The sequence below is a fragment of the Toxorhynchites rutilus genome, chromosome 2, assembly GCF_029784135.1.
Source record: "Toxorhynchites rutilus septentrionalis strain SRP chromosome 2, ASM2978413v1, whole genome shotgun sequence".
NCBI classification, from domain to species: Eukaryota; Metazoa; Arthropoda; class Insecta; order Diptera; family Culicidae; genus Toxorhynchites; species Toxorhynchites rutilus.
Window position 1 is genome coordinate 319,157,756 of NC_073745.1, and position 16,466 is coordinate 319,174,221.

General features: G+C 39.5%; 2 protein-coding genes across 8 annotated transcripts in view; one reads left to right on the forward strand and one right to left on the reverse strand.

Moving 5' to 3' along the window:
- LOC129771426 (NAD(+) hydrolase sarm1) overlaps positions 1 to 16,466 on the forward strand; it is a 157,953-nt gene that overhangs the window by 118,452 nt on the left and 23,035 nt on the right. For all 7 annotated transcript variants that reach the window (XM_055775050.1, XM_055775051.1, XM_055775049.1 and 4 more), the window contains 2 exons: positions 5,891 to 6,261; positions 6,330 to 6,690. In XM_055775050.1, coding sequence (XP_055631025.1) covers positions 5,891 to 6,261; positions 6,330 to 6,690 — 732 coding nt within the window. The remainder of the gene's footprint in view (positions 1 to 5,890; positions 6,262 to 6,329; positions 6,691 to 16,466) is intronic.
- The window catches only part of LOC129771428 (tRNA-splicing endonuclease subunit Sen54), a 137,040-nt gene that overhangs the window by 84,932 nt on the left and 35,642 nt on the right, over positions 1 to 16,466 (reverse strand). The window lies entirely within an intron of this gene.

Consider the following 16,466-nt stretch of genomic DNA (forward strand, 5'->3'; position numbering starts at 1 on the left):
ACAAGAGCCAAAGGTTGTACCGCTCATGACAACTCTACACGAACTGCGCCGGCTAGTGATCATTCTATCCTGGATTCCTCGAGTCGAGAAAGACGCACCACGCTAGATATGGGGTACAGACTAGGGAGCGTTGCTGATTAATGGTCAGCTGCATCCCAATAGGAAGTAGCCCGTGTCGGGCACACGTATAGAGCATCGAAGATTGCAACATACCAATTATGAGAACACTTGTAATACTAACCTCGAGCCAACCGCGAGTAATCGGTCACATATTACTAACATAGTTGTAAGACAAAATATGTCAAAATATTGGACTCCCGGCCCCGTCAGGCTAACGCCACATGTGCCTTAATAAAAAATATATTTTGGGAAAAAAAAAAAAAAAAAAAAAGAGGAAAAATAAAATCGTTAGTGGCAATATAGTTGCCACTACCCGTAAAGGGTTAAAGCTCTATGAACGATAGACAGCGGGTGACAATAACGGCAGGGGACAAAACGGCGGGGAACAATATTTCACTTGAGGAAAAGTCACTTGCTGGAAATTCACTTGACATAAATCACAACAATATAAGTTTGTTAAATGTAAGTCACTAGTGAGAAATTTCGGAAAAATTTTAAAACTGTCACTATCTACGCCCACTGTGCGTCCTAATCTAGACGTTACCAAGGTGAAGAAAAAAATTCTCCTACTTACCAAAGAACAAGCGGAGTCCCTCCTGAAAAACGCCACCCAACGGCAGGGGACAGCGGAGAAAAAAAGACCTCAGGCAGTGGCAAGGCACCACCACGTATTAGTTAAGTTTCGGGAAAAGCAGCAGAAAGGCCAGGGGAAGTGGCCACCACCGTTACCGCCGACAGCAAAACCACAAGCGGCCGCTACAGCGGTTGGAAGTCAGCGAAGTGAAAAATCCTTTTTTTTTCATTTCCTATTTTGATATCGGCTGAAGAATAAAAACTGACGCCAGCAAGCGCGTAAACACTTGATGCTGAAAAACTCGCACAAACTGTTGCTGGAAAACGAAAATTGCATTTAGGATCGTTTGTAAGCTTGGAAAAAAGATTGCATTCGGTAATGGCGGGAATGTATTTTCTATAAACTCTCTCGAAAACGCTAAACGCGAAAACGAAAAACCTTTCGTTTTGATGTCCAAAGCGCTACGATGGTGGTTTTTCTTATTGTTACCGAAACTTTTTAATAAAGAGTGATTTATGAAATTTCTTTGCATTTATAAATAAAAAAAAATATTAATAAAGCAAATTAAATAAAATGAATGCGTAGTCCTACGTCCTAAGCGGTCGTGTCGTAGATGCAATCCCCCTATAATTTTTTTGCAATTTTCAATATTTTCGTACCATTGCATTGTAAGCTGCACTCTACAAATAAACGGCGCCCAGAGATGCCTAATTTTTCAAATGTCTAAAAACGACACGCCCGTTTAAAAACAAAAAACTTTGAAGTAGCTTCGTTTTTCCGTTACAAATCGAAAAATCGCCAAGCAGAACATTGGCCGTAACCTGCGTTTTTGTTCCCGTAGAAGTTCCAATAATTTTTTTCCTACATCACAATGTGTGTTCTAAAGTAATACTGTATTATTGCATTTGACCCATTCCATGAGGTTATGCACCAGAGAACCAGATTTCAAATCTAGTTTTAGGAGAAAATTGAAAACGTTATTTGAATAAGCACTAGTTATATCATAATTTTTTTGTAACGAATTTAATTTTTATGCACCAACCTTTGAGAGAGACGAATTTAAAAAACTACATAATTATATTTAAAGTATTTTAGGTTTTCACTATTTTTATGTTTCTTGAGATATCTCCGCACATGCTTAACCAAACTTCAGTGTCTATGTACCATTGAGTGGGTGATTCAATGCTTGTTTGAAGAGCCGTGAGTAGCACTACGTTTCATTTTGTAATTTATAAGAAACAAGCATTTGAAAAACAGGTATTTTGAAGCAAAAACAAAAATAGAGCATTTTTTTAGTTTATCAGATGAACATAGGTTCAAACATTTTTATACTTAGGTTTCTCTGAACAAACAATCAACAACCCACAAAATTTGATTGAGATCGGTCCACAAATAGAGGAGTATCAACTGTCTCCAGAAGTTGTTGTCACGTCACGTAAAGTATACAATCCATTCCAGTGTGATGTAGCAACATTTTGACTTACTACAAAAACTTTTGTTTGTGTTTTCATGAATAAAGCACACAAAATTAAACGATGTTATAGTAAAATTGAGAAAATTTCCAACAAGAATCATCAGTTGATGAATGTTTTATAGTTAGATTGACTTGTTGTCAGTCAGATACTTTTGTGACGTGGCAACACCTGACTTTTTGCTATTTCAGACTGTTGGACATTGATAATTAATTTAATTAATTACAGTTCCGTTTCAAAACATATAAATTATCTTTCTCCTATGTTTTATCAACAATATATGAACGTAGATTCCATAATATAATATCTAATTCTTATTTCAACTTCCGGTTTGCTGATGGTAGTATTGAATGCTAAAAAAATATGGAAACCCCATACGATATGGGCTTACCAGCGGAAGTCGAATATCGCATTAAGATGCCATTTTGGAATCGATGATGGTGATTTCCGGTTCGTTAAAAACGGATTAAAAGACCGGGAATGGCATAAAGTCCCACAATACGATCGTGAATGGTAATGTTGCCATATATCCATGGGTGCGCGAAGAGGAATAAAAAAAATAATAATGTTTGATAGTGAGAGACAGGATTTAAGCGAGAGGGAGATAATGTATGAGTGGGAAGAACTTAGCCTTAGAGCGACGTAAGTGGAGTTATACAAAGAAAGTGCACACGCAAACATCAACGATCAAAGTCATCGTCAAAATCAAAGTCATCTTCAACACGAAAACATAAACGCTCTTGCACAGGTATGTGCGCGGATGCATACAAAGTTTCTGATAGCAAAATCAAATGCGTTCCCATGTAGTGAGCGCCACTCGATGAATCAGGATTGTGCTAGCCATTGATGGAACGTGTTAAACAATCACGATATAAAAACTGGAGTTCGGTTGAGGACTACCCCGACTTTTCCCAAATAAAGACATACCGTGTATTACAGGTAACTGGTAGATTCAATTTATATAGCTTATTTTGATGAACATACTATAAGCATTTACAATTGCCTTGTTTCGCAATATTTCACAATCTGAAAGAACATTGAACTCATTTTGCATACAGGTCAGAAATATTTCTTCTCTGTTTTTGAAGCAATGAAAACGCAAAATGGCGCTAAAACGCTAAAATGAAGAGAGCCAGAAAAAAGTCACCACGCTATCAAATTGTCAGCGTTATAACACCTTTCATTTGATACTATTGAAAATTCTATATATACCGAGATACAAAGAGGGGTAGGTTCAGGATCACCGGTCACGTTAGGACCACATTCCCCTATAGGATGGACCTTTGGAAGGGGAAGGGGAGATCTCAGAGGAATGTAAGAGGTATTCAGAGTAATAAAAACATGAGAAATAGTATATAGCATGCTCCAATACGGTGAAATTATTATTAAATACAACTTATAGATTGTGTGACGTGACAACGCTTCGTGGAGACTGTTTATTCGCACAGAGCGCGTTGTCACGTCACAAAATGCATGCCGTCAAAATGCATGTTCTTACGAGTTTTTCGAAAAACTGGGTATACAGGAATCTACGTTCATCCTTCATTGACAAATCATAGAACAAAGTTTATTTGTATGTTTTGGAACGGAACTGAAAATACCTCATTAATGTTCAAAAGTCGGAACCCGCAAAAAGACAGGTGTTGTCACGTCACAAAACTATTGGGTTGGCAACAAGCGAATTCAACTGCAAAATATTCTCCAACTGAAGATTCTTGTAGGAAATTTTCTCAATTTCACTATAAAATCGTTTATCATTTGGGAATCGTATGATTTATACATGAAAACGAGAAAAAACCTGTTTTTAGTGAGTCAAACCGTTGTCACGTCACACTGGAATAGGTCATTTTATTAGGTTCTGTTTTTTGTAATGTCATGTTAGGTTATGTACATTCCGCACATACTTGCTTTCAACCGAATTTATTATCCAATAAATTTACACAAAATTGAATGAAATTGATAGTAAGTGGTAGCTAATAGACTAAAGGGCGAACACGAAATTATTGCGACACCGAAAATGTCATGCCAATTTTCTTATAATGTTTAGAATCAACCCAAAATTTTAGGGTAGTTTTATACATATATTTACTTCAAAAATCAAAAGAAAAGTTAATCGATGGAGCCTTGAGTGTAAAATTGAACGCATTTTCGCTTGATGCCCTCCATCAAAGTCTTTACAGTGTCATCCGGTACCAGTTTCTCAGTTTTTTTCCATTTTCTTAACATGTCCTTCTCGTCTTTGACTGTCTTCTTGCTCTCCCGAAGTTCCCGCTTCATTATTGCCCAGTACTGCTCCACCGGGCGCAGCTCCGGACAGTTTGGCGGGTTCATGTTCTTTGGAACAAAATGGACAGAATTGGCCTCATACCACTTCAGGACACTTTTAGAATAGTGGCATGATGCCAAATCTGGCCAAAAAAGTGGAGCTTCGTCGTGCTGCTGCAAGAACGGCAAAAGGCGCTTCTCGAGGCACTCAGATTTGTAGATCTCGCCATTGACTGTACCCTTTGTCACGAAAGGCTCACACCTCAGTCCGCAAGAGCAGATGGCCTGCCAAACGAGATATTTGGAGGCCAACTTCGACATTTTCTTCTTCTTAAATTTGTCGTCCACATCGAACTTGCTCTTGCCGGTGAAAAACTCCAACCCCGGAATTTGCTTTAAATCGGCTTTTGTATACGTTTCGTCGTCCATCACACAGCAGCCATATTTTGTCAGCATCTTCTCGTAGAGCTTCCGTGCCCGAGTTTAAGCCGTCGATTGTTGTCGCTCATCGCTGTTTAGGAAGTTCTGTACCTTGTCTGTATGTAGTCCAGCTCTCTTCTTTGCATTCTGGACGTAGCTCTGCGACATGCCGATCATTTTAGCCAAATCACGGCTTGAGACGTTGGGATTTGCTTTAATCATCCGCTTCACCTTTCCCTCCATCTTTTAATTCTCCGGTCCCGGTTTTCTTCCAGCTCCTTTGCCGTGGTCCAACGTCAACCGCTCCTGGAACCGCTTCAACACTCTGGAGACGGTTGAATGGTGAATGTTCAACATTTTTCCCAACTGCCGGTGCGACAGGTCAGGAAATTCCAGGTGTTTGGAAAGAATTTGTTCTCTCGACTCGCGTTGGTTCACCTCCATTTTCATTGAATCGAAAAACACGACTTCGAGTTTGACAGCATGTAGACAATACACATCAATGAGAAAGTGTGCAAAATTTGGTTGATTTTTACCCAATGGTAAAAAGTTATGCCCTGTTGAATGTGTCGCAATAATTTCGTGTTCGCCCTTTAAGCTACCATTTGATGCAGAAATTTTACTATATGGTTGTTTTCGAAAGCCATGAAAAACTATCAATTTTGCTGTTCGAATTTTTGAACGCATGGCCTATTATGGGTTAACATGTTTTTTTTTTGACACCAAGCGATGAAACTGTTTGAAGTTTTTTTTTTGAAGAAAAGCAACCGAAGAGCGTTCAGATGGACGAAGAACAGTTGAATATAAGTATTTGACCACACTATACAGGATAATACTGTGTCTTGGCTTTGAGCTGGATTTGAACGTAGAATAAGTGATCTATAAAAGAATTCATTTGTGCTTATTTAGTATTTTTGTCTTAATAGTATTCATGAGTTCCAGATAAAAGCAACAATGCCAAATCTGTTTCGTTCATCTTATTCCTTTCTCAATTTTGAATCTGATAATTAAATCCTTCATTTCAATCCTCTCATTCCAGCTTCTAAGCAGCAGCAAAAGCTCCAAACTATCGTCAGCATCAAGCTCCACCACATCTCGAATGGCCAAGACGTCTTCGACCCAACGACTGCAACACATGTCTTCCCTCACATCTTCCTCGTCCTCCTCCTCCTCATCTACCTCATCTTCTTCCACATCCACAAAAGCCTCATCGGCAGCTGCCATCAAACAGGGTCTTGGTGAGATGCAGAACTCGATGGCCGAGATGAAAAACATGATGGGCCACAGCAGTGCATCCCAGATTTCCACATCGTCCTCGTCCACAATGTCCTCCTCGTCGTCACAGTCGAGTCAACTGAAGAAGGTTGCTCTCGCCAACAGCTCATCCAATTTGAGTGAACTCCAGAAAAGGTTAGCTGTTCAACAGATCCGCATCAATTCAATACTAATTACCATATATTGAATATGCATCTTTCCAGACTGCGATCTTCCATGGATAGTTTGGACGAACCCGCACCCGAGTACCAAGTGACCCACCCAGACTCCGATAGTGAGTCGATGGTCATGATGAAACCACCGAATGGGGTGGTGCAGAACAGTCATCTGATGAACGGTTCCGTCGATACGGTAAAGTTCGAGCAGAAAAAGATGACTTCCGAGTCGAAAACAAAAGTGGTTACGGACAATTTCAGCAGCGAACAAGCCACTGTGAACTCGGCACAAATGAAGAAACTACAGGCCGGCGATGTTCAGTACCAGGAGGAGGCCGCTCTGGCAGCGATGAGCAACAAGATGGAAGTTGATGGTGTGAAGACGGAGGAGAAAGGCGCTCTGCTGAAGGTAAGCTAATTCAACAATGATTACTCAGGGTATTCAAACGGTTTTAAAAGAATGATTTGAACAGTTTTCAGCATCGCTTGCAAGATAAATGCGATGCACATTTTTTTACATCGCGCCAACATATCCTCCCGATGACTCACAGTCTTTTGGACGCGGCTATGTTGGAATTTGACTCACGTGTTTCTCTGCCTGTCTGTTCTGCGTCTGTACGCTTCACTCCAGTCGGATGACTCACTCTTGTTTACACCTGTTGGGGCTTCACGCTCTGGTAGACGAGAGAAGATTCCGTTCTGGGGAACCTGATGCCGCATCTTTTAGCGAAATTCCCATGGAAAGTGAAATTGCACAAAACGATTCACTACAAGCGGAATGTGAACCATGGTCTGAGGATGATGGTAGATATGTCCTGATCCTGCGCACTTGCGCTTAGTTCACAGCACGGACGTATCGGGGAAATCCTTTAAAAGAAGTGCTCCAGTTGGAGCTAGAGCGCTGTGGTGTGAATAGTACTTCGTGGCAGACTTTCGGTTGCCTGAAAATTCCAATACCAAAAAGTTGATTGATTTTGGAAGCACACCAACAATGTTTACCACATTTCTGAAAATTCTTTAGTGAAGTGTAGAATACATGTGCTTTGCCGTAAATGAATGACACAGCCTCTGTGAAGTTATAAGTTGTATCATGTTCTCTGGACGTTATGTAATTCGTGCAGTAGTGAATTCTTCCATCACCAATAAAGCAGCATTCCGGATTGGAACAAATTTCCGATATTCTTCAAGGTCACATTCAACACCGTCTTCAAATTTTGTGTTGGATGGAAAAAGAGGCAGTACAAGTTCATCCTTCCCAAGAATGGATGCGGTATGTTTGATTCGTCCGAACATTATTTTGTTATATATGACTGTTAAAAGTAGCTAGGTTTTGTGTGCTACTAGGAAATAATAATCTAGGATACCTTTCCATCATGAAATTTTTCGTTCGGGATGTTTTATCGACGCAGAAATTTCTCCAATGTCTGTGGGAGGGTATTATCAAATATCTGCACCTTTATTGTCAAAAACAAATCAGGCAATGAATATACTGAGCAAATACAGGACATAATTGTGATTAACCACGGATAACATTCGTTCGTTCATTCGTTTTTTTTTTTCACATCGAGTTTATTGTGCTTTTTGTCATTTGGTGCGCTTGCAAGCGGGGTGAATACACTGCGTTTCACAACTATAGAACCATTATTTTTTTCAGAGTTTTCAGAGATATGTTAGAGGTCGATTGAATTTAAGTATATAGTATAGGATATAATAACTATCTTCATTTATAAGACTGGTCATTTGAATTTTATTGTTATGTCCAGGCGCGAAATATTCAAAAAACTAAAATTCCAGTGTTTCATAACTATAGAACCAGATGGAAAACGCTCACTCCAATCGTTATTTTTTGAATCACTAAAAAGAAACGTGTACCTGCTACCACTTTCCGACGTCGTCCTCCATCACTTTCATGGTACAAAGAGTCTTCAACTGTATAAAAATTATCCGCTTTCAAACAATTCAGGAAAACTGGATTAGTGGAATGGACTGAAACTGCGTGGATATTGGCGCCAGTTAGTGAATGGTTTGTCAAGGGAAACTACTATGAACACTCTTTGGAATACGGCTAGGAGAATACATGGAACCTGGTACCATAAAAATGAAAACGAGGAATACTCTGACCGTTGGATTTTCAAGTTTGCAAGGAAGGTTTCCCGCGGTTCCGTCCCTGCGCAGAAGTTCGTACGTGACATACCGCTTCAAAACGGTTATGAGAAATTTTCGATGGAAGGATTCTCAATTGTCCTCCTTTCGTGTAACATTTCAGCTCCGGAGTCGGACAAAATCCAGTTCAATTTTCCGACTCTGCGAAATTGCTTGTTGAACAAATTTCGGGAACTGAATTTTGTTCCGCATGACTGGAGGCAAGTGAGAGTGATAGCCATACGAAAACCCAACAAGCCGGCCTGCAATCACAATTCGTATAGGTCGATTGCAATGTTATCCTGTATTCGTAAATTATTGGAGAACCGCGTTTGGACAAGTGGGTCAAAACGAAAAATTTGCTGTCAAATACTCAGTTTGGTTTCCGCAGAGGCAAAATGATTGTCTCGCGCTGCTATCTTCTAAAACCGAAATGGTCGTTTCATCTAGAATGCACGAACCAGGCAGATTCGATTCGAAAACGATCAGTCACTTTATGTTTCTCAGATACCTTGGAGTTTTTGACTCTAAATGTACCTGGGGAATACATATTACGTATCAGTAAGAAAAATCAATTCTCTCCAAACAATAACCGGAACATGCTTGGGGTGCTCATCCAGGAAGCCTCATTATGCTGTACAAAACAACGCTATTATTAGTGTTAAAATGTGATAGTTTTTGCTTCCGGTTAGCTATCAGGATTAATATTCTCAAGCTGGAGCGGAAACAATATCGCTTTTTATGTATAGCCGAGGGGTGTTTGTATTCGAAACATACAATGAGCCTCGAAGACTTGGCAGGAGTACCCCCCCCCCCACGCTTACTCTTTTAATCTATTGAATTTTATAGTTATGTCATCAATGCATTAAGCATTCAAGATATTAGAACAAAGTGTCCGAAATATGATTTTTTTTCCAAAATATATATTTTTATCAACGCTCATATGGCGTTAGCCATATGATGTTGTCCGAAATATGATTCAGAACGGTATATGGTACAGCCAAATAAGATTAATACGAACGAGCGAACACGAGACTCGGTGCAAATAAGCACACATTACTTTGCCACATATGTACACGGCTCAGACCGATATGAGTATAGATCTCCTTTATGCTCTCCTTTTTACTCTTAGAAAACACTTTCCAACTTCATTTTGTGATGAGGTGTAATATTATCACGCATTCACGCAACGGCATCATTAGCTATGTGGATAGTGTGGTCGTGTAAAAAAGCCTAGCATTCCAGCCGGCCTTGGTTTGATCCCCGTTGACATTGTTTGGACTTTTTTTTGGGTGCAATCCCAAAAAAGATGACGCAGGATTACGTTTTCTGAGACATGTGAGAAGTACTGAAAATTGTCCAAATTGGAGTGCTTTTTGTATAGACATTTCACGATGAATTCTTTTTTGTGCCAATCGATTTGGACATCCCTACCAATTTATTTTAATATAGTTATATAATTCCAAATAATTAACATGTTAAAATAGCGTTGAAAAAAACCTCTAATTCCCTATGTATTTGTTTAAACCGTTTCTCTAATGTGTAAACGGCAAATTTATAGTCTTCCTTCGCACATCTCGAAGTGAGCATAAGGGATTATTCCGATTCTAGGCATATTGAAGCTCAAATCATTGAAAATGCCGAATTCGCAAGATGGTATTTCATTTTATTGTGTACCAGATTTATATGGCGCAATTTAAACAAGTAGCAACTTCGTAAACTTCGATCACACCTCAATGTAGCATTGTATTTTACTCTACGTAGACACAATCAAAATCGTCGAACCAACAATAACTATGCCATTTACTGATACTAGTTAGAACTATGCTCCAAAAGTAGACTTTTTAATTTAATACAGATATAAACACAGATTTTCTGAGAAAAAAATTAGATAAAAAGATTTGTTCAGACCAAAAACACAGATTTTATTCAACTTGAGCCGATGATTGTGTCGGCCAACGAACATTCTACCCTGGATTCATCGAGTCAAGAGAAACGCATCACGCTAGATATGGGGTACAGACTAGGGGGCGTTGCTGATTAATGGTCAGCTGCATCCTAATAATTGTAATAATAACCTCGAGTCAACCGCGAATAATCGGCCACAAATTACTAACAAAGTTGTAAGGCCACAATTTTCGAAATATTAAACTCTCGTCCCCGTTAGGCAAACTCCAAATGAGCCTTAATGAAAATATATACAGGGAAACTTCGATATAACGTACATTTCTCTTTCAAAATTGTACGGTATATCGAAGCATAATAAAGAACTCAGAAACATAGCTCATATTACTTTATTGTGATGCTATTCGGGTAGACTTAGTAAGTAATGATGAAAAAATCCAACTAGAAGATGAAGTCAATCTTTCTCATGATGTTTCTCTTCATACTGTTGATTGAGGATAAATAGATAAAAACTTGCTTGCTTGTTAAAAAAAACTACTTTGTCAAACTTCATACTTCAATCAGACATCTGGATTTTGAGTTATGATTTTTTAAAAAGAAAGGATCAATGATTACGAATACGCCCTTTTAACAAATCATTCTTAACGTAAATTGGCCATATGATAATCAAAATTGTGATTTTGGGTAGTTTCCATCACGTGTACCAGGTTCAACGAAATCGAAGAGGATCGGGTCAAAATTTGTTAATTTTCGGTCGATTTGGCATTTTCTTTTTGATTTTTTTCCATGGTAATTTAAAAAATAGTGTAGGTGTTATAGTTTTTAAATTAGAAAGTTTTGTAAAAAATTAAGAAAAAAACTGGGCCTTTTCAAAAAACAGTCTGATATTTTTTTGAGATTTCAATTGTACAAAGTTTCTTAAACGACCATTGTATTTACGCCCACAACGTTTCACGGCAATCTGAGATGGTGCTGCGAACTCCTAAGACGAGTTGGCATGAAATTCGTCCATTGAAAATACAGTGTCGGACAATAGAATAGGACCACAGCTCAATCCAGAACAGAAAGTGACAAAACTTTGAGAAAAAAAATTCCATTTAAGTGCATCAAGCCATTTTCAAATTGTAAATTCCATTCTTCGAAGAAATTAAAATCATCCGTAGTTAAACCAATTGTCCTTTATTTAAAAATGCGTTTTAAGCATACTTACTGACTAAAATAACGCGACATAAAATAGGACCGCTTTAGAATTCATGGTAAAAAAAATTAAAAAAAAAGGAAATTCATACCGTGATCGATTTGCAGGGTTAGTACTTGGTGGTATAACCCTTATTACGCATCACTTCTCGCACCCGGTTCGGCATCGACTCCACCAGCTTTTGGCACGTTCTCAGCGGGATAGCGTACCACACCGCCTGGATTCTCTCCCACAGCTGCTGCTTGTTTTTTTTTATTTTTCGGTGTACACCTTACGTTTAACTATTTCCCATAGGTTCTCTATGGGATTGAGATCAGGGGACTGTGCTGGCCACTCCATAACGTCTACCTTATTATCCTGGAACCACTTTTTAACCGTTTTAGCGGTATGTTTGGGGTCGTTGTCCTGCTGGAACTGCCACTTTAGGGGCATCTCCCACTCGGCGTGTGGCCGCATTACTTCCCGAAGTATCTGGGCGTAGAGATGCTGGTCCATAATCCGGTCGATCCAGTACAAGGGACCCACCCCGTACCAAGAAAAGCACCCCCACACCATGATGTTACCTCCTCCATGTTTGAATGTTTTATTTGTATACTGGGGCATATACGCACAGCCGAGTGGGCGATGGACCCAACTCTTTCCGTCCGAGCCGATGAGGTTCACTTTGGTCTCATCCGACCACAGCACATTTCTCCATAGTTTCTCCTTTACCGGGTCCATCAAGTTTTGTCACTTTCTGTTTTGGATTGAGCTGTGGTCCTATTCTATTGTCCGACACTGTATGTACGTTTTATCGAGGTAAAATGTACGTTACATCGAGTGACGTTATATTGAGGGTACGTTATATCGAAGTTCCCTTGTATTTTGAAAAAAAATACGGATAACAATGCATGAGGGTGTAGCAAGAGAGGGTACGAAACATTTTACGCAACTCTTTTGAACGTCTGTATATTCAAGATTCCACTTTGAACGAGCACTCAATATACTCATCATCGATTGATGCTTCATCGTCGGGTTATAATTAACCGGGCATTTCAAACTCTCGGAATAAACCTCCTCCCAAAATAGTAATCATGTCCTTGCCATGCATTTCAGTGTCAGTCGGATCAAAACAAACGGTTAATTGACTAAACCACCGTTGCCCGTTTCAGTACCAATCTTGTAGACCAACAGAGCAAGTAAAAAGTGCTGCACCTGTTACCTATTATCCCGTTCACGAATATTAGCAGGTGATTTATTTTGGTTTTGATTCGGATCTTTGTTTGTAAAAAAAACAGCGTAAAGATGTTTATCGCAAACGTCGAGGTTCAAGAATCGTTCATGTACATCTACAAGGAAAAATTTCACGAATGAGAAGGAAGCAAAGAAAAACTGAACGACGAAGAACCCAAGCTTTGCGTGCTCTTGTGATTCCAAATTGTCGGAAAAGAAAACTCCGTGTGTGACGTCAATTGCTCGAGTGGACTTTGATATATGCGAGTAGATAACAGCTACAACTATAAACTTATATTGTTTATGGTTTAGCTAGGCCTCGATTTTTCTCGTTGTCTTATTCACTGGCGGAATATAATTCGTGATGAAATTAGTATACATCAGTCCAAAATCATCCACGTTACACAGCCTCAACAATTCGATATAAACGAACCAGTGCCCAAACATTCAAATAATGTTTCCTGTCGCCTTCCGGCAGCCAAATGTCCACGAAACTAACCAAGACATCAACGGCATCACGTTTTGCCCCGACTTGGTGTGGGTACCAAAGCCGCTGGTGCAGTGTTGTCCACTGGCGGCTCTCATTCGTGCGCGATCGTGACGCTACGAAGGGTAATTTCTCACGAGAAACACGCCTCGCCTGGGCACGAGGCCAAAAAGTGTTCCGAGCACAAATACACGCACGAACCAAAACACTGGCTTTCGAGTAGAAAGCTGTAACCGCGTGCGGTCGCCAGCCGATCTGCCCAGTTTCGATTGAACCAGATCTTCCGACGCGTGTGAATCGCAATAGCCACTGACCTGACGTACTTTAACATCGTAACACCCGCGGTTCAAATGACGCGTTGCATTCGATTGTGTAGGAAAAAAAACCGGATGCATTTTCCATATTAAGTAATGCTAGTGAATTAGTGTTAATTACAATGCACATGGAAGAATCAGTTGTTTACACAGTGTCAGAACAAATGTGAACTCACGAGCAAACCTCAAGTTAACGCAGTAGTGCAAATATACTGTCGAGTGTCACTCGAGAGACGCAAGACGTAACGGATTACACAATAGTGCCGGCATCATGTGCAGCCAAGCACCGTGGCCTGTCCGAAAAGGCATATTCCGCTCGACCGGTCAATCGGATTTTGTTCCTACTAGAACACCAAGTCCAATCGTTGAATTTCCTCTTTCGCCGCCACCACCGCAAACTCCCACCGCTAATAGCCCCACGCATCACAGAAACGGTATTACTTTACACGTGCACAGTCCCACCGGCAGTCCACGTGTAACTATTGTGGATAGTCCTCTGCCCGGTCCACCAAATGAACGATCCTCGGTTGAAGTACCGGTCGAAAAAATTAAGGTAAGGAACCGAGTGTGGCTTCAATGCATCGAATTGCACTTTCGCAACGAATCTGGGAGGATGGAAAAGGTTTTATATGCGCACTGTACCAAAATAGTCATTGTTCTGTCGAGAATTAAATTTAAAAATAAAACATGATCAAGAGGCGCAAGGTACGCAACGGCTTATTATTTATAGCGATTTTTAGAGCGAAGGAAAAATGCTTTCACAGGCAGTGGCCACCACAACCAGCAACAACAAATGCGCGTCACGAGGGCACAATTCGAAATATTCAACCGGGGGTTCCATGTTTTTACGCGAATAATAAAGAAGTCAGTAACTTCTAATTTGAAACAGAAGAGCAAAAAAAACGAACACCACGCGCTCGATGAATTGTTTACATACAGACGTATTTATAATAACATCCAATTATAACTGGCGAAAACCAACACCCGAACCTCAGCCACCGGATCGAGAATCTGTGCAAAGGGGAGCTAGGGAAATCACGTTTGACAGCAACAACACATCAAACGGCGGTACGCGGGTGCGGGCGTCAATATTTGGAGGCGTCGGGGGTTGGAGCCAATGCCTGGTTAGCTCCAATCTGATTTAATTTTAGGAACACTCGAATTCTTGGAAGCTCAGGAGTTTATTCTTCTTCCCGCTGGGCATGGCGATTGTGCGGGTTGTGTTTAATTCCGTCATTCCAGCCGTTGCCGGTTGATGGAAATATTTTCAGTTCTGCTGTGTATCAATGAAGAATCTTATAACATCAGAATATCCGTTTCGCATGTTTACCTTGGCACGGCATCCAAATTAGGCCGATCAAGTGATTCTTGAATTGTTACGCCATGCTTGAAAAAAATTTTGCATGTCATATTTCAGAGAGGAAGGGACGAGGTAATGTTTATGTTTTAGCATCAAATGGTTCGGTTTAAACCAACTTTGTGCAATCAATGCATAACCTAACTTAACCTAGCAAATAACAACATTCTAATAAAATATGAAAATATGTAAACTTTTTTACAGTATTACTTTGATAAATGAACATTCCTTGTGATGTAGGGGAAAAAATCATTCAATTGAACCTCCTTTAGAAAAAAAATGCAGGTTTTGGTCAATTTTAGATATTTTCAATTTTACATCCTGAGAGGATATATCGTGTATGGTGTTAACCAAAGTTGCCACACGTACAGATTTATCTGGAAAGGTACAATTTTTTTCGTTATTTTTGGTACAGATTCTGTCTTACATTTGAACGAATCAACATGAAGGTACATGACGGCTTTTACACCGCAGTATCGCTTGGTGTTGCATTTACAGCATTTACAATGCAATGATTGATCAATTTCATAAGGCCGGAATTTTTTACAAGGAGTGTCTAAAAGGATCTTTTTTAAGGATATTTATCGCAGTTTTTTCGTGGAACTGATCAAGCAAATGAGAAACAGAATCGATTTTGATGATCCGATGCTCAGACCTGCGACAATGGTAAATCCTCGAAACTTTGCCAATTCGACAAGCATTACCGTTGTATTAGAAGCTTTTCGAGGATTCTACAAAGGGAATATACAGGGTCTTTCAGATGAAACGTTCACGCAACAAATTTTAATAACTTTGACAAAAGTGAGCCGATTTATTATTTAAAAAAAAAACAAAAAAAAACTTATTTTCGATAAAGCGTTTTAAACGGTGAACAAAATTCTATATGTACAACTCTAAGTTCCTTCAAATTTTGTGGCTTATTAACATAACAACGGTCCTTCGCGTACCCCTATAGTAAATAGTAGACGACGAGAAATGTTGAAATTTTTACCATAAGAGGACAAAGTTTCATTAAGGCTTCGGTTGCTCGAGTAATACGATTTTACTAAAAATACACGTTCTTGTAAATTGTACATCTTGACACTAAAAACCATCCGATCAGACTGAACGAGTAGCCGAATATTATAGTCCCGAAGTAAGGAATTCAGTGTTACCATCGACGGAGCGAAAAAAAATTTAAAGGAGTTACTCGATTTTTTTGCGTGAGCGTTTAATCTGAAAGACCCTGTACAAACATACTGCGAACAAAAATTCACTTCAATTAGCAAATATACGGCATTCATAAATGCATTAATTTTACGTTCCGGGACGAACAAAGCCCGGGGAAATGAAAGTCTCTAAGGGTGCGCATACACTGTTTGACCGAAGCCAAATATTTGACTCTTTTTGACAGATAAAATTTGGTCAACGTGTACTGATCAAATATATTCTACACAAAACACGACAAGCAAATATTCAATTATTGGATGTCTAAAATATTTTTTCAGTTTGTTCTTCGAACCTGTCGGTACATGGTTAGGTTACCTTGAATATTTCAGCGGATTTTTTCCATGTTCGGTGTTTGAAATTG